This window comes from Cetorhinus maximus, chromosome 19, assembly GCF_964194155.1.
Source record: "Cetorhinus maximus chromosome 19, sCetMax3.hap1.1, whole genome shotgun sequence".
NCBI classification, from domain to species: Eukaryota; Metazoa; Chordata; class Chondrichthyes; order Lamniformes; family Cetorhinidae; genus Cetorhinus; species Cetorhinus maximus.
In genome coordinates, this window is record NC_135897.1 from 71,090,287 (window position 1) to 71,113,187 (window position 22,901).

Consider the following 22,901-nt stretch of genomic DNA (forward strand, 5'->3'; position numbering starts at 1 on the left):
TGGTCCCCGCTCCAAACAATTCCCTAACTACTGACTTCATCTCTCCTCCACCAACAGTCTGAGATTAAGCCAGTCTGTTTGCAACCTTGGTAGCGCACTTGATCCCAAGATTCATTTCCAATCTTGTTTGTGCCATTTCTACAACTGCCTGTCTCCATAACATCACTTGAATTCACCCATCTCAACTGCTGAAGCCCTCAAATTCCTCTACTATTCCAATGCACTCCTGGCTGGTCTTGAAATGTTCCACCCTCTGTAAACTCAAGGTCATCAAAAACTCTGCTGCTGGTGTCTTAACTCACAACAAATCCCATCCCCCTATCACCCCTGTGCTTGCTGACCTGCATTAGCTCCTGGCAAGCAATATCGATTTTAACATTCTCGTCCTTGTTTTAAATTCCTCCATGGCCTTGCCCCTCTCTATCTCTAATCTCCTTCAGCCCCACAACCCTCTGAAATATCTGCGCTCCTCCAATTCTGATCTCTTGTGCATTCCCAGTCATAATTGATGGGGAGATGGTGGAGTAGTGGAGTACTGGACTAGCAATCCTGAGGCCCAGTCCTCTGGGAATGTGGGTTCAAATCCCACCATGGCAGGTGGTAGAATTTAAAATCAATTAATAAATCTGGAATTGAAAGCTAGTCTCAATGATGGTGACCATGAAACTTTCACCGATTGACATAAAAACCCAGCTGGTTCACCAGTGCCCTCTGGGGAAGGAAATCTGCCATCTTTACCTGGTCTGGTCCACTTGTGACACCAGATCCACAGCAATGTGGTTGACTCTTAACTGCCCATAGAAATGGCCTAGCAAGCTACACAGTTCAAGGGCAATTAGGGATGAGCAACAAATGCTGGCATTGCCAGTGATGTGCACATCCCATGAAAGAATAAAGGAAAAAAAAATTGCTCCATCATGGGTGCCTTCAGTTGCCTAGGCCCCAAAATCTGGAATCCCCTTCCTACACTTCTCCATGTCTCTACCTCACTGTCCATCTTTAAGGCACTTCTTACAAATTTCCTCTTTGATCAAGTTTTAGATCATGTGAACTAATGTCTCCTTATGTGGCTCGGTGTCATACTTCATTTTGTAATGCCTGTGTGAAGCACCTTGGGACATTTCATTATGTTAAAGGCATTTTATAAATATAAGTAGTTCTTGCTAATACCATCAGTTTAAAAAAGAATGCTTGGTTTGAGATTTTGAATCATTCACTAATCCAAGGGACTTGTTAGAAAACACATTAGTTATCTCTCCCTATTCTGTATAAAGTATTTAAGTCTTCCCTTTGCACTCCACTAAAATGCACATTTTCCAGCTGCATTTATAACTGAGAATAACCGAGAGTAACACAAACCTTGATTCGTTAGCAGGTATTCAGAATTCTAATGAATACACATAATCCAGCAGGTGAAATGGTCATACTGTAACTGATTCATTCCCATTTTAACTTCTCTTTCATAATTTAGAAGATCATTCTTGTTAAAGAATACTTCAGGCATTTGCAAATCTCAGATATTAGGGGAGGTATTTACATCAAACAATTCCAATACTTGAGAACGAAACATTCCAAAATCCCTCGACTTGTCCATAAAGAATTAAAGTATCCTTGGAGTGGTCAAACAACACCCACTTTTGTTTTAAAAGCTCTCACTGAAAACATTTTCTTCTTTCAACATTATAGGTTCATTAGTGCTTAATGTTTAACATAATATTTTGTGCTGGGAAAACCATATCTTCACAACCTGTATTTTTCTTTTAAAACTTGGAAGGACATTACATTATTTTGTCATAAATTCACCTTTGGACTGGGAGCAACAGTGCCTTTTCAAATTAAAACACCTGACCAGCAGGGTACTTGAGAGGGAAGAGCCGTTTGTTTGTTTTTAACTGCAATCACTTCAATTGATGGGGTAAAAAACTGAAAAAAGGCAAAGGCTAGTGACTTACTAGCCACTAGTCACATGACAGAAGCAAGCTTTAAGCTTTTGAACCTGTTGTTTTTCAACTCAGTTTTTTTGAGGAATAAGCGGAGAAGGAAGGCTACCCTAACTGATTCTCCCCCGCCTTGCCTGAAATTCCACGTGGGGTTATCAACCTGTAGCCCGAGAACACGAATCTAAGTGTAACTTGTCTGCGTTTAGAAACCTGCAAAGCTGGGACACAAATAACTGATCTAGCTCTATATATTCCTCCATGCCAAAGCTCTTTTGGTGAGAACCTCCAGACATCTAATGAGGCCAGCAGCCCGATCCCAGTTGCAACATTTGTGACAAAACACATCCTATTTACAATAAGTGCTCTGTATAAATTTGAGCAGGACATTTTACAATAACAAGAGATGAAATGGAATTAATGGGAGTTGGAGCCAGTTCCGCAGGATTGATCCAAGATAACTACTTAAACATTGTTCTGGGTGTTTTAGTACTTCAGTTATTATTTATAACACATTTTAAGACCTCACCAAGTTATGACTGTAGAATAATTAGGCTATACAGTGGACCATACATCACCAGAGTTCCAACTGGCAGCAAAAGGAACACTGGAGACAATTCTGAACAAAATGAAAACAGGTTGAAAGGTTCCATTCTGTTGTTACTATTTTCCATTTAATTAATGCAATGAGATGCAGAAAAAAAGGAAACTTGAAAAATGCAGTGTTTTTTGGACAAACAAACTGAACTGTAGTGAAAGAAGCGACATTTTCAACATTGGCATAATTTCCCCCAATAATTTGTTACCTTTCCTTCTCTCCTCAAGGCACCAATTTAAACCAGCCACGACTTTGAATGCTAGAATTTTGACTCCAGTATTTTGCCTTCATGACAATTCTTCATTTACAAGTTAAGCCAGCTACATCAACAGGACGGGGAATTTACAATCAAACAGTGTCTTGTCCTCCAGTGACATCCATGTTTGGACACTTTCCAGCAAGGGTCATTAGATAGCAAGATCCTGCAGGCAGACATTTTCCCCATTCCTAGCTCAGATACTGAGGCCAGTTATAGCAAATCATCTCTCAAACTGACATCAACAAACAGACCTTCCTGATCTATGAGGTTCAGTTACACACAAGGTGGTGTATTTATCCAAGGACTCAACATAGAAAAGGCCGTCTTTGTGTTCTGTATTTCAAGAGGTTTTCTTTTAAAGAATCATGTTGGTCTCTGACACCAAATAAAATATATTAAAGTCCATTTTGGGGCAGTGAATATTGAGATTGACACAGTTGGAAAATTCTTACAGAGAACACCAAATAGAGTTAGCAATGGATAACAGGATCTGATAATTACTCATTAATCTAATAATATACAGATTAGGCTGCCACGGCTGATAAAGCTTTGGCATGGGGTGCAGGAGTGCTATTTCTAGCACAAAAAACTTGCTTTGAAGTGTTACATTTGTTTGACTGAGAAAGGCACAATGCCAGTACCCAACTCTTTCAAAAATAACAGAACACTTTTTGGTCCATCATCTGTGACAATATTCCATTACCCCACCACCACTCCCCAAAGGCTTAGCACAAAACCAAAGTAATTAAGTATGCTTGCAGTTGAAATGCTTTAACACAAAAGTGCCCAAGATTCTTTTTTGAAAAATAAACATGCAATACAGGAGTACACAATTCTTCACAGCCTTACCTCAGAGTGAAAGGTGTTAGCCAGACTAAGAGCCCCAGTCAGTGAGAAATGTAAAAGAGGTGCAAAAGACTAATGCTATTCAATCACGTAAGCAAAAACTGAATTTATGATCTTAAAGTCAGTTAATAAGTAAAACAAAACTTACCTGGCAGAAATAGAAACATATTGAACTTGAATAAAAATATAAACCCACATAGTAAAAATCTAACTTTGTCTGCTCCTAATAAAACGCTTACAAAAGCTGAGTAATCCTCAAGTCATCTTTCATTAACAAGTCATTTTTTGCACACGACTGTTACCAAAACACTCAGCTATGGGAAATACAATGATATCCACGGATAGAACTTCCCACAATCTAAACGTTGATTTCTTTTCACCCTCTTTTTCAGCTTTATAAATATTTTTCCATTCCAGTATCTTTTTTTATTGGTACACTTCAAGAAACTGATCAATAAAGCATAAGATAATCAGAGTGGCATTGACACAGAAATACCCCTGTAGAGTCACAGAGTCAGTCCCTTGGCTAAGATTTCAGTCTCAACCTGCATAAAAATGCAGAGTTGAGGCCAGGTGATTTTTCGGGGAAGGAGGAAGAGAGTCTCCATCAAACCTCTGTCAGCTAGTCAACAACAACACGGATATCAGCCTGCTTACCTCGGAAACGTGGGACAATGGGGGGTATCTTGCACTTAACAAGAGAACCACCAAATGTAGTTAACTGAAGTACAAATTGGTTTTGATTTCCAGGCCTTCGAATGTCTGTGTTCATTCTCTTTCATGACAGCAAAATGCAATTCCTGACACATAACTGTTTTGGTTCAGCTGAAATTTACTTTATTTTTGGTGATAAGAATATAGAAGTCTGACCCCAGAGTGACTTACTAGTTTAAGAAAACTCAAACTTAAATTTATTTAATATCATCTTTCCTCCAGTTCACAGTACTGATGTCATTATGTAAAAAAATGGAATCATTTGCAATGGTCTCCAGCTATTTCCTATGATAACATTTAATATCTGATCTTTCAGCTCTAGTTAAATACTGTACTGAAATTTTCATTTCAGAACATAAGCTGGCATGTTTATTTACAAATGCATGTCAGAGAAATGACCCAGTTACAAACACTTGTAAAAAACTTCAGCCTCCATCTAATGTTTATATACAATTTTACACAAGGGCCACATTTATGTTCTCCTGCTTACCAAATTTCTAAAATTGATCCAAAGGGTTTACATAGGAAATATTGCCAGAGGTTTTAAAACCTGCTTTTGCATGGTAATGATTTAAAAAGTAAAAATAAAGATGGAAAACCAATAACCATGAACCTCCCCCATGCCAGCAGAAACCTACGAACCATTAGAGAAAGCAACAAAAACTAGCTTAGAAAACAGATGGAGACAAACGTGAATGGAGAGGATTTTCCGGCACTTACTCAGGCCTTTTGTTCCCATAACGTCGTCGCCTAACCCGGGGATCTCCTGTAGAGTAGTCCCCAGACAGCAAGCAATAAGAAAAAAAAACAGTCACAGAAAAAAAAACCGTCAGTGGCACATAACAAGACTACTACCATGACAGACAGTTTTGTGTGAACGTAACTGGTTTGCTGTTTCTTAACCCAGGATTTAACCATAAAGTCTCAGCACATAGATATATTAAAAGTTGGAATAGCCACACCAATTTGTTAAAAATGAAGAGAGGACCAGTTGTATTCAGCAAAAACATGTTGCCATGGTAACACAGTAAAGGTCCCTACTTGGAGATTGACCTTCTCTGCAGGTGTATCTGGTTGTAGCTACTTACGTTCAAGATCACTGGTTTCCTGCTCACTCTGCTCCTTGTTCTTGTAGAAGGGAAATTTTCGGGAAAAGATGTTCTTTTTACGCTTGTCATTGAATGACTGCTGAGGAAGAGAAGGAGTGGCAAAAAAAAGGGGTGTCTAATGTCCACGTGATCAATGCCCGACCCTAGAAACGCATGAAAACTGACTCGGGCCACCATCCTTGCAAATTTTTTTTTTTTAAATAAATTTTGTTTTAATGCTAACTTTGCCAAGAAAATTAGGGTGCACAATATGTATCCTGCACCTATAGCAAATATCCTTCAGGCTGTGACAGAAAATCTGTAAAAGGCAATCCTGAGAAACTTCCAGGACATTTAGTAAATTTGAAATAGTCAAATCTTTAAAATGAGACAAAAATACTCTGGCCTTAGAGTCACTTCCACAAGAGTAAGATCGGTCAAGTTCTGCATCTGAGACAATCAAAATAAAAAAGAAAATGGTCAAGATGGATATTTAAAAAAAGTTGGCAACAGTAAGGATTTAAAAAAATGTCTTTTTGCAAGAGACAAAGAAAAAATCTTCTAGAAACAAGACAAACTCAGATGGACTGTAATGAACAGAGCTTAATTTTGAAGATTGTGAAATGAGACAGGGTGAGAGATGTGGTTGACTGCATGCTATCTTAAAACTAAATTCTTGATTATTAATAATCTTTAATACAGATTGTTGCCAACTCTTAGCAGGAAGCTCGTTAATTGAATCCACAGCCAATGTAGTACAATGAGAGCTAGTGATCAAAGTGCACCAAAATAATAAAAATCCAATTTCTGAGAATTTCAGGTGAATTCAAAAGCTTGGTTTATTCATTCCGTTTTAGAATATTGATATCAGTGGATAACAAGTAATTCACATAAAGATGATTTAAAGCCAAATCTTATTCCAAAATAATTTTTGTCCAGCTTTATGAGACATTTGACTAGATGGGAGGAAAGGAGAGACTTTAGAGTAAGCTTAGCAGAAATGTGAAAGAGCCGACTAAGTGGAAGAGGAGAGAGAGGGACAGAAAAGAGAAAGTAATAGCAAGTGTGAGAATGCACAAGAGAGTGAGTTAGAGGAAATTAGAGCATTAGAAACTTATTGAACGAGACAGCTACCTATACAGATAGCTATAAATAGAGGGAAAGAAATAAATGAAGATGTGTACAAGGGCTTTATACAGAGAATATGTTTTACTAATGTATATAGCATTAATATTTAAGTGACAAAACTCAAGAAGTAAGTAAGTAGGATCCAGTAATTGTGATGCTGATTGTTCAATGTTTGTTACCCTGGCTGCATTGCTTGAAACACAAATCATTTCCCCATCAAATTTAAGATTTGGAAAATAACAAATGTGTGAATTAAAAGAAGTCTTCATTTGAATGCTAGGTAACGAATTTGAAATCCATCCATTTTACATCTAGTAATAACAGTGAGGGAAAAATAATGCCCATCAGTTTAAATCTAAAAATAACATCAGGTGTCTGACTAAAGCAAACACCCAAAGCGAAAGAGAAATTGGATTTTGAGTTGTAAAAGTTATTTTGTTTAAAAAAAGTAGAGAGCATGCATAGCGTGCTAAAGCCTGGCATCTGTGAAGCCATGCCAGTGTTTGAATGTGGCTAAATGAGACAGCCTTGTGGGTTGCAGATCTTCATCAATGGCAAGCGTAGTTTTTTTTTCCTCATTCCTTTTGGTACATATTACATGCATTTTCTGCACATGTTAGTACACAATTGTTCCAACCACATATGCACACAGAACTGCTTTTCATTCTAGCAGGGAATACCATCATAAGGCATTTTCTATAAATCTACAGCAATTGGAAGAACAGTGCAGCATGCTGTTAAACTCTTTTGTTCACTCCTGGCTAAATGTTTTTGAAGAGCAGTGGTTCAGATTTCTTCAGGGATGCCTATAAAAACATCTGACATTCCAACATTATATATCAAAAGTATAATTATAAACGCATTGACTTTGTAATTTTCAGATTATGGGTAAGTAAAAGATTTCTGATTGGGGAAGGATTACATTGCAAAAGGTGGTATTTAATTAAGGCAGCTCCACCCTTCTCTTTATCCCATCCCCAAAGTTAACAAGTAGCAAAAAAGATTGTGGTCACATCACCAAATACTTGAAGAGTTGTGTTTTTAACCTCTGGTGGTGAGCTTAAAAAACTTAAATATAAACTGCTACTCAGCATTCTATCCTGGAGTGCACCCAGCTGATGCAGAAAGAGTTTTCTGGTTTTTCAGCATGAATTCTCACCAAGAGTTGCTGTGACCAAGAGAGATCACGGATACTGAGGAGGAGGAATGCAAGTTAGAACTCTTCAGGAATGAAAAGCACTTAAACACATAAGTGCTAAAGTTAAGTTGTTTTAAGAAGGTATCCCTGACAGCTGTAGCTGTGGATTCTAACCTTTTTCATTGAAAACTGTTTCTATAAACCAGTACAAAAATACATAGAATATTAGATGATTAATCATCATAAATGTGCATTATTTAAGGTAATGGTCTTTCCCTAAAACACACTAATTCAGAGCTCTAACCACCAGTTATTCAAAAACATATATTTTAAAAAACAGAAAATGCCATACCCATAATCTAATGATAATAATTCACATTTATGGATGGGCATTTATCTTGGTTTTAGGACACTGGAATTAGTTTTGATCTCTGAATTCTCTTCGCCACTAAAATGTGTCTCCAGTGTGCTCAAAACCCAAGATAAATGCACCGTCACTATTCATTAATGCCTGATTTTAAACAAACTGTACATGGTCATGACATCTTTGCTGACGCACATTATAGGAACAGTCCATCCTTTAAAATTTTTATTTTCCAATTCAATGGTCATGGAACTTTAAGAAACTGAATCAAGAAACATTTAACCTAGAGTGTCAGCCGTGGCTCAGTTGGCAGCACTCACGTCAAAGTCAGAAGACTGCAGACTCGAGTTTTACTCCAGGACTTGAGCACAACAATATAGGCTGAAACTCCAGTGCAGTATCGAGGGAGCGTTGCACTGTCAGAGGTGCCATCTTTTTGAGGAGACATTGAGCGGAAGCCCCGTCTGTCCTCTCAAGTGACCATAAAATGTCTCAAGGCACGATTTGGAAAAGGAGCTTGGGAGCTATCCCCAGTGTCCAGGCCAGTATTTACTTCTCAATCAACAGCACCAATAGATTATTTTGTCGCTATCACTTTGTTGTTTGTGGAATCTTGCCACGTGCAAATTTGCTGCCACGTTTCCTGCATAATGTCAGAGAACCACTTCAAAAGTACTTCATTGGCTGTAAAGCGCTTTGGGACATCCGGTGGTCATGAAAGATGCTATATAAATGCAAGTCTGTCTTTCCCTTTTTTGAGATTTGCAACATATAAAGGAATTGAGATTTTGCCTTTATTGTGGTGTTATCTTGTGTGCTTTGTGCAGTTTTGGGGGGGGAGGGGGGACAGTGGAGGATACCCCACCGTAGCTGGGGAAGGAGGTAATAATAGGATGGCTCAAGACTCAGCCTATGCTTGCGTCGTCCTTCGAGACAGAACTGACAGTATAGCTAAGGGATTGCAGAGACTCTTTTTCTCTTATAGTTGTGACTGCTAAAGGTGGGAGGTGACATTAGGTGTGAGCAGGTGTAGAGATGAGTGTGGGAACAACAAAGGTGCTGTCACCTTGGGAGGGGTTTCTAGTGTTGACCATAATTACAAAACTTAGTTAAGAGCAAATTTCACCTGACTCCAACTCCAATCCCTCTCAGGTTAGAGCAGGGATGTAGTGATGGAACTTTATAAAATGCTGGTAAGGCCACAGCTGAAATCGTGTACACAGTTCTGGTCACCACGTTACAGGAAGGACATAATTGCTCTGCAGAGAGTGCAGAGAAGATTTAAAAGGATACAGACACGGTTTGAAAATTGTAGCTATGAGGAAAGATTGGATAGGCTGGAGTTGTTTTCCTTAGAACAGAGGAGGCTGAGGGGTGACCAAATTGAGGTGTACAAAATTATGAGGGGCCTAGATAGGGTAGACAGGAAAGACTTGTTTCCCCTAGCTGAGAAGTCAATTACCAGGGGCCATAGATTTAAGGTGATTGGTAGAAGGATTAGGGGGGACATGAGGAAAAACTTTTGGAATTCACTGCCTAAATCAGTGGTTGAGGCTGAAACTCAACTCATTTAAAACGTACTTGGATCTGCATCTGAAGCGCTGTAACCTGCAAGGCTACAGACCAGGTGCTGGAAAGTGGGATTAAAATGAGTGGCTAGTTTCTTTTTCATCTTTTTCTGGCCGGCACAGACATGATGGGCTGAATGGCCTCTTTCTGCGCTGTAACTTTCCTATGATTCTAGATGAGGACCTTGGAGTGGCAGAAGATAGCAATTATTTAGTGTTTTTTTTTTGGCTGACCCTCTCTCGCTTTCCTTCCCCACCCCAACCGGATCTGAATGGAATAGTGACAATGGAAATTCCAACAGAGAGACTGCAGTGGAAGATCTGACTGGGAGCACTTTTTAATTGAAAAAAAACACACAACTTACATTGGGCTGTGGAATCTTGGGCAAGGTTTTTTTTAAATTCAATGTTTAAAATTTAACAGGGGATATCAAGATCAAAAGTTGAAACCTGTTTATAGCGCTGTATTTTACCTTTAGTTCAATGTGGCACTGCTATAAAGTTTCTCAAAAAAATGTAAACATGTTTCACCATATCTGCAATTGTTTTGAATGCTAATAAAATAAGTTGCTTGCAGAAGTAGTGCTTTGTACCCAAGTGGTGAGGTGGTCAGCAATTCAACTATTATCCTTTAATGTTCAATCAAGAGGACACTTTGACTACTAGACTTGGTCACCTATTCTAATAGAACACTAACACTAATTAACTTTGCAGATAAGTAGCCAGGTGTTTAACTACCCCACCCATGGGAGGACTCAACCAAAAGCACAGAAATGATCAGTGAAGCACATCGTCACTTAAGTGCTGCAGAATTATATGGAATATGCTTAGATTTTTGCTGGAACTCAATATCAACTTGCATTTATCTAGCACCTTTAAAACAGAAAAAAAAACCCAAGATGCTCACCCCTCCAATCACACTTTATACCACAGAATAATTACATTGTGTGGAAATTGGCTCAAATAAAATGCATCCATAAATACACTAATAAATTTGAAGGAATAATACTTTACTGGACAATTTTCCCAGCTTGTCTTCTCAGTTCAGGAGTGCATACTATATACAGTGAAACAACTCAATGCTCTTGAGTCCTTTTGTTAAAAAAAGTTCCAAAAATTTAGGCAATTTTAATCAAATAGATAGACTTTCAAATCCTCATAATGAGCGTAAGCACTTTTACATGCAGAGGAGCACAATATGTAAAAAAAAAAATCTTCTCCCATTACACTTACCCCTTTATCTCTTGATTTTGAATTGAATTTCACCGTCTTTAACCTGGCTCGTTCTTTCTTCTCAACTCTTATTGAGAACAAAATAACAAGACCAAAAATTAAGAATGGAACAGTGTATGTTCAAGTACTCATAAAGCGATGGCATTTAAAAACTGAAGCTCATGTTTTCATTACCAAGCACACAGAAGCATATGAATGCAGCAGTATTTCCACTAACAATACTGTCAAGAAAGACACATTAAAAATTAACCTACTTACAGCTGAACAGACTCAAGACTGTACAGCCTAGAAACAATACCTACAAAATAGCATTGGCAGCAAAATCTGATTCACTTACCATTTTAGTTAAACATACTTGAAACATGTTGGGAACAACTAGGTGCTATTTACATACGTATTTTATTTGAAACCAGGTTGTGGGAAGGCATGAGCTCTGCAAATCAATTCCTCACGTTCACATCGAATTCCCAACCCAAACCTTGCTGCCACAAGCGGCATCAACTGGGTAACAAGGAATGTTGTACAAAAAACCGCCAGAAAGGAGAGTCATGTTAGGGCTGTCCTTTCCCATCTCCATGCAGCAATTAGTGAAGGATGCAACAAGGTCTCTGGTTCTTTTTACTGACCTGGATAGGTGCAGATTAGTGGGAAGCATGTGCAAAAATAGGGGAAAGTAAAATGAATGTATAAAAAGATGAATAGATACCATTCAAAGGTAGTGTTCTGATTTTCTTACACCTAGTTCAAATGGACATTTCAGAACATCAATTTCCTTCAAGTTGTTTGATACTACTTAGAAGCTGATACGTTACAATATAGCTGCAATTTCAAATCTAAAAATGGTAGCCAGTAGTAAAAAGTGGAGCATTCAATCCATCCCATTTCACTCTGCTGTTTAGACTATGCACAGCACTTGCATTCATCATCCTTTGGACTTTGAACTAAGTTGCATCACACATATTTTTTCTGAAAACCTCAACTAAATCAATAACTCAATGTACTAAATCCTACTTATTTTCATAATAGTCAATACTCTACATTAGAATTGTAAATGGTGAAACAGTTAAATCCTAAATAGCACTTAGTCCAAAGCTTTCTTAATTTTCAATATTGTCTCCTCATTTCCCTTTCTCACTAAGGGCCCCGCCATCCATCTATCCATCAATTTGGTTCTGAACTTACAATCTTGGATTGTATCTCTTCCCACCCCAAGAACCATTTTAGCTCACTTAGTCATTTATAATTCATTCTAAACTGTGCAAGGTCAGATTAAGATTAGATGTTGGGTAATGATTCTTTTCCCAGAGAATAGAGGTGATCAGAAACAGGCTGCCAACTCAGGTGGTGGAGGTCGATTCACTGAATTTCTTGAAGCGAAATTTCTGTTTCTGGCTGGAGTGGAGATCACCCCTTATAAAAGGGTAGGCATAGCAGAGAATTTATGGTTTGGGTAGCCTCCTGGGCAAGATTTGACTGCCTCGATGGGTTGAAGGTGAAGCTCCCAGATTTTCTTTCCCTCAAGACATCATTCAACCTGACTAGGAATATCAATCCATGGGATAATACCTGCTTTGATTACTTTCAAAAAGCAGATCGTTGGGAGTTAAAAAGATGTGCAGCCACTAAAGAACCTTACCCTAGAATATTCAAATTATGAGCTTCTATATGCAAAGGTTAATCCACTGTTCAGTACATATTGCTTCGAGCTGAACTTTGTTAAAGCCAAATAAGGAAGAATCTTTTTCACAAGGTGGGTAAAAATGGCAAGTGATGACGTTGAACTAAGTTGAAGGACATTTCAGCTATATGGCTAATTAACAAAAACACAGAAACCCTGCAGCACACTGTCAGAGCAGTGCAACTCCATTTTAGAATGAACAAAGGTACATGCAATTTAGATAATTGCTACCATAACAGGTATAAATAAATCCAAGTTTATCAGAAGTTCTCGTGGTATTTACAACCTCTTCTGGGGCTGTCAGCAAGATTTTAACAAAACAGCAAGTCAAGCTGAATAATTAAAATTAAAAATATGAAAACAATCCAGAGTGAAATTGAGTCAAATTTTCAAGTGAATACACAGCCAAAAATGTCTGAGCAGGTCTAAATTCCAAATAAATTTAAGACCCTTTAATTATTTGCTCTTTGGAAGGGAAGGGAATAATTTATACTTCAAACCTGCAGTAACACACTTCACTTCAAGCAGGATTCAGAGAACAGAATTTTTTTTAAAAAAGTTTAAAGATGAATGATCTGACTTGTTAATGATTACCAAAGAGGCGGGAGGGAAAGCCAGAAATTAGGCCTAGGCGGCTGTTACTGGCAGGGCACCGAGTGGAGCTTCCAAAAGAGTTAGCATTGGAAATATAGAGTCCTAGAAGGGTTACAGGACTGGAGGAGGACCAAAGATTTGAATAAAAGGATGGGAATTTTATAAATCGAGGCACTGTGGACTGGGAGCCACTGTGGGTCAGCGAGCATGGTGGTGACTGGCAGTGGGGAGTGTGGGCGGGGGGGGGGGGGGGGGGGGGGGGGGGGGGAATGGCAGGGAGTAGGGATTGGTGCAGGTGAGGAAACAGGCTGCACAATTTTGTTGAGCTTAGTTTATGGACAGTGAAAAACAGTAGGAGGCCACAGACTGGCGAGCATTGGGATATTCAAGTGTGTTGGCGTTGGTGAGGGATAAATATTGGACAGTACACAATGAAAAATACCCTGCTGTACTTCAGTTAATACCATCGGACCTTTTACGTCCACCTGAGAAGGCAGTATGACCTAGGGAATCATAGAATGGTTACAACACAGAAGGTAGCCATTCAGCCCATCATGTTTATGCTGGTTCTCTGCAAGAACAACTTGGCTAGTCCCACTCCCATCCCTTTCTCCCCTGTAGCCCTGCAATTTTTTCATTCAGATAATTATCCAATTCCCTTCCGAAAGCCACGATTGAATCTGCCTCCACATGTTCTAAGGTCGTACATTCCAGATCCGACACTCTGTGTTTAAAAGAAGAACGTTTTTCCTCACATTACCTTTGGTTCTTTTGCCAATCACCTTAATTCACTGGCAACTGGTTCTTGACTCTTCTGCAAATGGGAACAGTTTTGCTCTGTCTAGGCCCCTCATGATTTTGAACACCTCTACTGAATTTTCTCTTCCCCAAGGATAAAAACCCCAGCTTTTCCAATCTATTCACAAACACTGAAGTCCACATCCCTGGAACCATTCTTGTAAATCTTTTCTGTATCGCCTCTAATGCCGTCACATACTTACAAAAATAAAGTGCCTAGAATTGGACACAATGCTCTAGTGGAGGGTGAACGATTATTTTAATATTGTAAGTATATTCACTGTAACGTCTTTGCTTTTGTAGTCTATGCCTCCATTTATAAAGCTCAAGTTCCTTTATATCCGATTAATGTTTTCTTAACTACCCTGCCACCTTCAACGACTTGTGCACATATACACCCAGGACTCTGTTCCAGCATCCAGTTCAGAATTTCACCCTTTATTTTGTATTGCTTTTTTTTATCTTCCTATCAAAACAAAACACTTCATACTTCTCTGCAATAAATTTCATTTGCCACCTGTCCACCCATTTCACCAGCCTACCAACATCTTCTTGAAGTCTGTCCCTATCTTCCTCACTGTTCACAATACTTCCAAGTTTTGTGTCATCTGAAATTTCCCTCAGGGTCATCTGGTGCATCCGATGCAGTGCTGGTGAGGTACCAACTTCAAGCACTGCCAGCCTTTCTATACCTCCTCCAAAATGCAGCATCTGTGATAATGCAGCCCTCCTCAGAACTGCACTGGTGTCAGTCAAGATTATGCCCTTGCCCTGTTGTGGAATATGGACCCATGCACATGTCTCCGAGGCAACAGCACTACCACTGAGCCAAAGCTAACACCAAGAAGAGCATTCCATCTTAAAAAGAAGTTTGCTTGTTATATTTGTAACCATTTAAACACAGATAGAATGGGAAAAGTAATCGATTTCTAAATTGAGCTAATTGGAGACATATGAACAAGGAGGAGTAGGCCATTCAGCCCCTCGAGCCTGCTCCGCCATTTAATAAGATCATGGTTGATCTGATAGTAACCTCAAATGTGCACCCCCACCTACCTCCAATAACCTACGCTCCCTTGCTTACCAAGAACCTATCCACCTCTTTCTTAAAAACATTCAAAGACTCTGTTTCCATCGCCTTTTCAGGAAGAGAGTTCCAAAGACTCACGACCCTCAAGAGAAAAAAATTTGCCTCATCTCAGTTTTAAATGGGTGACCCCTTATTTTTAAACAATGACACCCCTAGTAAGACACTAAGGGAAATGCCGTAAGTCTCCAGGTGCCAGATGCACAACTTCACAGTTTTAATCTCTAATTGTCTGATTACAAACAACATTGTTATGTGAAATCAAAAATTGATTTTAAGTATGACTATTGTAATCCAAATAATTGTCTGTCATAGTAAAACAAATTATAAATGGCAGTAGCTATTTTTCATATTCTATTATACATTAGTGAGAAGGTTGTTTGTCTTCATTAGGTTCTGACATTGATTCATAATTAATCCTGAGAAATTAGAACCTTGTTCAAGGTTATTCTCAGAAGGTGTTACATATTCCACTCATTTTATCCGATGCATTAGTTTGGACTAAAAATAACAGGTCACTGGCAGATGGCAAAGGATAATATGAAACAAATGGTATAATGCATCATAATTCCTTTGTTCCACCTGCACTCACATCAAAATCTCATCCCATAGCACTCAGCTAGAGTATGTTGAACATTCAAATCCAGTTTCTAAGGTACCCAACATCCTGACAAAGCAATCCCAAAATTCACACCAAGAACGTGGGTAAAATAGTTGCAAAACCTCCTAAGGTAGTACCTGCTAATGTTTTAATTGACAGTTTTATTTTGCCTAGTTTTATTCTGTTGCTAAAATTTAATATGCATTGATCTTCATCACATTTAAACCTGTGAAAGTTGACAAAAACATCAGAAGGTCCAACAACACGTACTAGTTGAGAAATCTGCTTGTGGGTCCTCCACTACAGTCTACGGCAAGCCTGTCTTCACTGGTCAATGCACACGTTGGATTCTTAATAGTTCCACATACTATAAGATTGGTCTTTAGGCAACCTTGTAAACAGGGCCCGAGCCATTTGCCCAACATGCAAGCTTGATGCTGAAATAGGGCACATCAAAGGCATCCTGCAGGGTAATGGCCACCCTAATCAGATCATTTCACATTGTATATCACACAAACTGTATATCAAACACAGCCCAAGGCTGCCATTTTTGGCCCCGAAAAGTGCCCAGTCTACCTCAGATTGCTCTAGACGGGCAAGGTCTCTCAAAAATTTGAGCAACAGGTGAAGCTAGCTGTTTCATGCTGCTACTCTGTAGTAGCAGCATGTGGTTTTCGCCACTAACAGAATGTGGCCGGCAAGTCAGAAAGATGTTCTGCCTATCACCCAATTGAGTAATGAATTTCAGTGCCAGTGTGATGCTAGGTATGTAGGCCGTACATCCCAAAGACTGGCGGATCGTATCAAACAGCATGGCCCAGCCGCTGTTCACAACAGGTAAGGTACAGACCGCACCCAACCAACCCGTCTTTGCAAAACTCAAAACAGAGTTTCCAACATTAGCTGTGATTCCGCAATTGGACAACATTTGTTAAATAATTCTCAATGTGCTAAGAATTACGCTGACAACCAATTTAAGATCGTCAGTTGAGCTCGCAGTGTGGTGCATTTGCATGTACAGGAAGCTACATACATTAATACACAGGGCCCTTTTCTTTGAGGACCGAAAGAACATGTACACACATTGCACCTGTTTCAGGTAAACAAAATAAGTGACTGCCATTCGCTGACTCATTTCTCAGGACAATGCCTTGACCAGAGTCAAGCTGCCTGGTTTAAATCTCAAATGAAACTTCACAGTTAACTGTCAGTCACCATCACTGGTGCATTCTCCATGGCAATGCCTCTACCTTCCCACTTGTCAACCAATCAGCACTCTCTTCACATACAGTATAAATTGTTGTTTTCCCCATATATTGGTATTCTTGAGAAGCACCCTGATGACTGCAAGGCGAAAAGCTTGGGCATGTCTCTTTTTGCAGCAATATTCAGGTTATGTACTACCAAACAACTATAAGAATAATACCAAGGTCACAACTGACCAGGTATTACAGCAAATGGTAGAGGTAGGTTGCAAGTGTGCTGGAATATTCATTGGGTTAGTATGTTTAGCTTTTTAAACAAAAGAATATTATTACCGTTGAAGATTTTGTTTTACATACGAACATATGAATTAGGAAGAGGAGTAGGTCACTCGCCCCTTGTAGCCTCCTTACAATTTACTTTCCTACCTATCTTTGTGTCGTCAGCAAATTTAGCCTTCATTCCTTTGGTCCCTTCATCCAAGTCATTTATATAAATTGTAAAAGGTTGAGGCCCCAGCACTGATCCCTGTGGCACACCACTTGTCACATTTTGCCAACCAGAAAAAGACCCATTTATGCCAACTCTTTGCTTCCTGTTAGCTAGCCGATCTTCTATTCATGCCAAGATGTTACCCGCTGCACCATGAGCTTTTATTTTCTGCAATAACCTTTGATGTGGCACTTTATCAAATGCTTTCTGGAAACCTAAGTTCATCCACAGCACATGTGACTCCTTCAAAGAACTCCAAGAAATTGGTTAAACATGATTGCCCTTTTACAAAACCATATTGACTCTGCCTGATTACCTTGGATTTTTCTAAGTGCCCTGCTATAACATCTTAAATAATAGCAACTAACAATTTCCCTATGACAGGTGTTAGGCTAACTGGTCTATTGTTTCCTGCTTTCTGCCTCCCACCCTTTTTGAATAAATGAGTTATTTTTGCTATTTTCCAATCTAATGGAACATTCCCAGAATCTAGGGAATTTTGGAAAATTAAAACCAGTGCATGAACTCTCTCACTAGCCACTTCTTTTAAGACCTTAGGGTGAAGTCCATCTGGACCTGGGGATTTGTCAGCCCACAGCCCTAACAATTTGCTCAATACCACTTCCTTTGTGATTGTAATTCTCCCTGAGTTCCTCCCTCCCTTCCATTTCTTGATTTACAGCTATTTCTGGGATGTTACTCCTGTCCTCTATAGTGAAGACTGAAGCAAAATTCCTGTTTAATTCATCCACCATCTCCCTATTTTCCATTATCAATTCCCCAGACGCACTCTCTATAGAACCAACTCTCACTTTGTTAACTCTTTTCTTATTTAAATATCTAAAGAAACTCTCACTGTCTTTATATTACTAGCTAGCTTTCTCTCATTATTCCCTTTTTATTAATCTCTTTGTCATTCTTTGCTGTTCTTTACATACTTTCCAACCTTCTGATCTGCCACCTGTCTTTGCATAATTATATGCTTTTTCTTTACGTTTACTACTGTCTAACTTTTTAAATTAACCACCGATGGTGGGCCCTCCCCTTGGAATTTTCTCCCTCATTGGAATGTATACATTCTGTGCGTTCTGAAATAGCCCTTTAAATTTCCTTTGTAAGTGCCCTTTCCCCTATCTTCCAATGTGCTAGTTTTGACTTTTACACTAGTTCTGTGGGAGGAGTTTAAACTTTTTAAAAACAGCCATTTTATTGAGAAAATCTAGCCTTATTTTCATCAACTTCACAGGTTGACATCTGATCTCTTCATAAAATTGATGATTTTTATTAAGAATGCACCAATCTCAATTTAAATCCGAAACTCATAACTTGACTAAGAAACAACCATTAAAATGTGAAATGCTTTAACCTAAGTTTTACATACTTAGAGGAAAAAACATATTCAAAGCAGCTTCACAAGCAATCTTATCTTTAAAAGTACAATATGATGCATTAAAAGCAATGCACCTGGAGGAAGCGAAAAGTTCACTTAAAAAAGTGAACCTTTTGTAGATACAGTGGTTACAAAACCAAATAACATTCAGTGTTGGAAACTTATTAAAATTGATACTGGTAAGTTTGCTTCTGGGGGAAAAAAAATATTGCTCCATATTGTTGAACTTTGCAGTAACTGAATCTTTCTGGAAAATGTCAAATAGGAAGGAAAGGTCAAAATTAGCCTTAATTATTAATGGTAGATTTAGTTTGAACAGGCAGGTCTTTTATCCTAGATTTTAAATTTAAAAAGTGGGAGAGGTCCCTTCTGTACCCACTGAAAGGCAAACAGTTGGGTCCACACAAACTTTCAGTTGGCTGAATTTTGGGTCCAAATGTGAGCAGTTCCCCAAATTGTTCCCCAAAGTATCATCAGCACGTTTGTGTAGAAAGCAACTTATGACTCAAACTAACACTCCAAGCACTATGCACTTATGTTTGAACAAATGAGCATATCCGTTACAGTAATTGTATGATTAAGGTATTGCTTGAATTGTATTATTAGTTTTACATTTTGTGCAATGCTTAGACATTATAGTTGTTAAAATATTAAGCCTGTGTGCTGGTATAGGAACATAGAGAGTTAGTAGATCTGGTTAGGAATATGCGGTGAACAAACTTTGAGGACATCAGTGCTAGGATCTACTGACAAATAGATTGCTCCCACTCAGCCCAATTACAAAGTGATCACAGGGCTTGAATGCTACATTACAAACTTGATTAAAGATTAAAAAATACTTTATATTGGAACTATTGGAAAGTCTCCACATGCCAATAAATTTACTGTTAAGACGACAGAACTGTTCAACAGACTGTACCCGATAGATTCAAACACAAGGCTAGAAATATATCTCCTACAATGGGCCGTGCCAACAAACTCCTCTGAGCTTTAACTTACAAAACAACTTTTGCAACTGTGTTCTAACTGGATTAATGGAATTCAAAATGAGCCTATATCCACAAGCACCATCAGCACAAGGCAGGTTTTTACCTTGTCTCACAAATATGTATCAAGAAAGAGCCATCAAGTAATTCTAAGAATGACAACCAATCAAGTTACTAGTTTGTGATCTATGTTCTATGATACTTTACAAATGCAAATAAAATCTGCTGATTCCACTACAAAATGCTGATTTCATTGACTTAAGTTAAACTAATTAAAAACAGGATAACAATTATGGTCTGATATAAATCTTGTGCTTTCCAGTAACCTTTTTATTCGTTCATGGGATGTCGGCGTCGCTGGTTAGGCCAGCATTTACAGTCCATCCCTAATGGTCCTCGAGAAGGTGGTGATGAGCTGCCTTCCTGAACCGCTACTGTCCATGTGGTGTAAGGTACAGCCACAGTGCTGTTAGGGAGGGAGCTCCAGGATTTTGACCCAGCGACAGTGAAGGAACATCGATACAGTTCCAAGTCAGAATGGTGTGTGACTTGGAGGGGCACTTGCAGGCGGTGGTGTTCCCATGCATCTACTGTCCTTGTCCTTCCAGGTGGTAGAGGTCACAGGTTTGGAAGGTGCTGTCAAAGGAGCCTTGATGAATTGCTGCAGTGCATCTTGTAGATAGTACACACCGCTGTCACTGTGGGTCAGTGGTGGAGGGAGTCAATGTTTAAGGTGGTGGATGGGGTGCCAATCAAGCGGGCTGCTTTGTCCTGGATGGTGCCGAGCTTGAATGCAGTTGGAGCTACGCTCATCCAAACAAGTGGAGAGTATTCCATCATACTTCTAACTTGTGTCTTGTAGATGGTGGACAGGCTCTGTGGTGTCAGGAGATGAGTTACTCTCTGCAGAACTGCCAGCCTCTGATCTGCTCTTATAGCCACAGTATTTATATGGTTAGTCCAGTCCAGTTTCTGGTCAATGGTAACCCCCAGTATACTGTTGTAGGGCCACATGTGAACCACAAGAGGACATAGAGGGGGATAACCTCGCTCTCTGTTGAAGTGATAAAACATAAGGCAACTTACTCCTTTAACATCTAGAGATATCAACCTCAGCAGGCTGTACAGTTTCTCTTTCCATCACATAATTCAATTTCATGCCCAGTTAAAGCCATGTCATATTCATAACTTTAAACATGGACTGTGCTTGTCTGGAATTGCCTTTATTTTAAAATGGACACTGAATAACTGGCTGCCAAGGGGGTCAGGTGATCCTTGCAACTTCAACACAGACTATCAAGCTTCAGGAAAGTTCCAAATTGAATCATAATGGGCAGGGGTCAACCATTGAAAGGACATGCCTAGACAGCACTCCTTTGTGGAATTCACACCTGCCATTGTTCAAAGCTTACTCCAAAACACAGTCTCAAGAGTCCATTGACTCTGTTTCCGGGTTTGCAATGTAACAAAAGAAAGCTGGCAAGACCAGTGAGCCACAAGTGTGTAAAACCTTCTCTTGCATATCAATGGCTGTTGAACATGTGACAAACTTGATTCTCCGATACTGAAATTCTTTTATCCAAAAACTCAGAGGAGTCCTGGGGGCAAGGTTTAGAATAACACCAACAAAAGAACAGCTGCAGGTCAAGACTGTGCTACCTTCCCTTTTTAAAAAGGGAGAGACTTAAAAGCCTCCCAGCCTAATTCCTGAGCTCCGGGTTCACCTGTAAAGAAACTGGACTTCCTGATACAAGTGCCTGACGTCATTACCTGTTGAACAGCCTTCTCATTGAAGGAATCCGGCAGTAATCCTGATATCTTACCTTAACTACCTGAAATTATTGGAACTACAATTTAAGAGTGGGTAAAAGCTTTCCTCCTCACTGTATTCTCAAAGAAATGGGAAATGTTAACTATCCCTTTGGTTTAATACTTGTAGAAGTGCAACCTTCTTTAATTGCATCTTTCTGGAATGTGCGGTGTGTGACTGGTGTAGCATTTAGATCTTTCAAAGTGAGCGTGTGAATAAATAATCTTCTTTGTTTAAACCCATGAAAGTCTGCTGCTGGAACCTTTAAATTGACCATACACTAAATTGAACACACATCTACCTGTTCAAAAATAAACCACACTGATTATAGGCAGAAAGGAATTCAGGGCTTCAGCCTATCTCTCTTCCCCCATCTGTAACACATACTCTCAAGCTGTATCTAATTTGCCTTAACCCACTATTTTAAATTGATAAATAAAATCTGGGTTTTTCCAACTCTAATTTTCTTTTCGATTTCTTTCACTATTTCTGATTGGATGCTAGGAGGTATATAACCACATTGTGGAAAATATTGACATTGACCATATTAAAATTGGTGCAAAACTAGGATCAACACTTATTTAAGGGGAAAAAATACGAGGAAGATTGAGGGCAATAGAGCCCATTTAAATCCTCCTCTGCATTGCACATTAGCACCAACAGGTTGGACCACCAATGCGCCCTCCTACAATATAAATTTGCCACTTTGAAGCCTGCAGGTACTCTTCTAGGTTTCAAAATATCAGCTTCTCCTTCCTTTCTCATATCATTCACAAAACATCTCTTTAGTCAAGTGGGATTTTAATGGTGAAATGCTATTGCAGCCCTTGCAGTTAAGAAGCACACTGCATTTAAAAAATAATTCTACCTCAACGTCAAAATTCCAACTTGAGAAAAGGTAATCACCTTCTTTTACTTGGGATAACTCCAATTTCTTCACTCTCACCGTCTGGCGTTACCTGTCGAGCCTGCCACCACTCATCATCCGATGCATTGATCACGTGCAGGATATCGCCAAAACTGAAATTAAGGCCTTGGCTTGGGAGACCGCTGTCTTTGGTCTTGTCATAATCGAACAAGGCTCTAAAAGTGACACAATGGAGGAGAACACAACAAGTTAGTAATGACAATTCATCATAAGATGTTTCAAAACAAAAACAGAAAATGCTGGAAAAACTCAGCAGGTCTAGCAGCATCTGTGGAGAGAGAAGCAGGGTTAACATTTCGAGTGCGTCTGACCTGTTGGGTTTTTCCAGCATTTTCTGTTTTCCTTTCAGATTGCCAGCATCTGCAATATTTTGCTTTTATAAAATGTTTCACCTGTTAGACATACAGGATATTGTATTAAAAACACAAAATGCTGGAAATACAAAAGTGTCAGCACCTGCA

The 22,901-nt window shown here is 39.1% G+C and overlaps 1 protein-coding gene across 17 annotated transcripts in view; it reads right to left on the reverse strand.

The window, feature by feature from the left end:
- LOC144693906 (disks large homolog 1) overlaps positions 1–22,901 on the reverse strand; it is a 412,000-nt gene that overhangs the window by 19,519 nt on the left and 369,580 nt on the right. For 8 of the 17 annotated variants that reach the window (XM_078564108.1, XM_078564107.1, XM_078564106.1 and 5 more), the window contains 3 exons: positions 22,419–22,595; positions 10,874–10,940; positions 5,075–5,120 (listed from right to left, as the gene is read on the reverse strand). In XM_078564108.1, the coding sequence (XP_078420234.1) occupies positions 5,075–5,120; positions 10,874–10,940; positions 22,419–22,595 (290 nt within the window). Of the gene's footprint in view, positions 1–5,074; positions 5,121–5,442; positions 5,543–10,873; positions 10,941–22,418; positions 22,596–22,901 lie in introns of all 17 variants that reach the window. The other 9 variants (XM_078564096.1, XM_078564098.1, XM_078564094.1 and 6 more) reach the window with 2 other exon arrangements.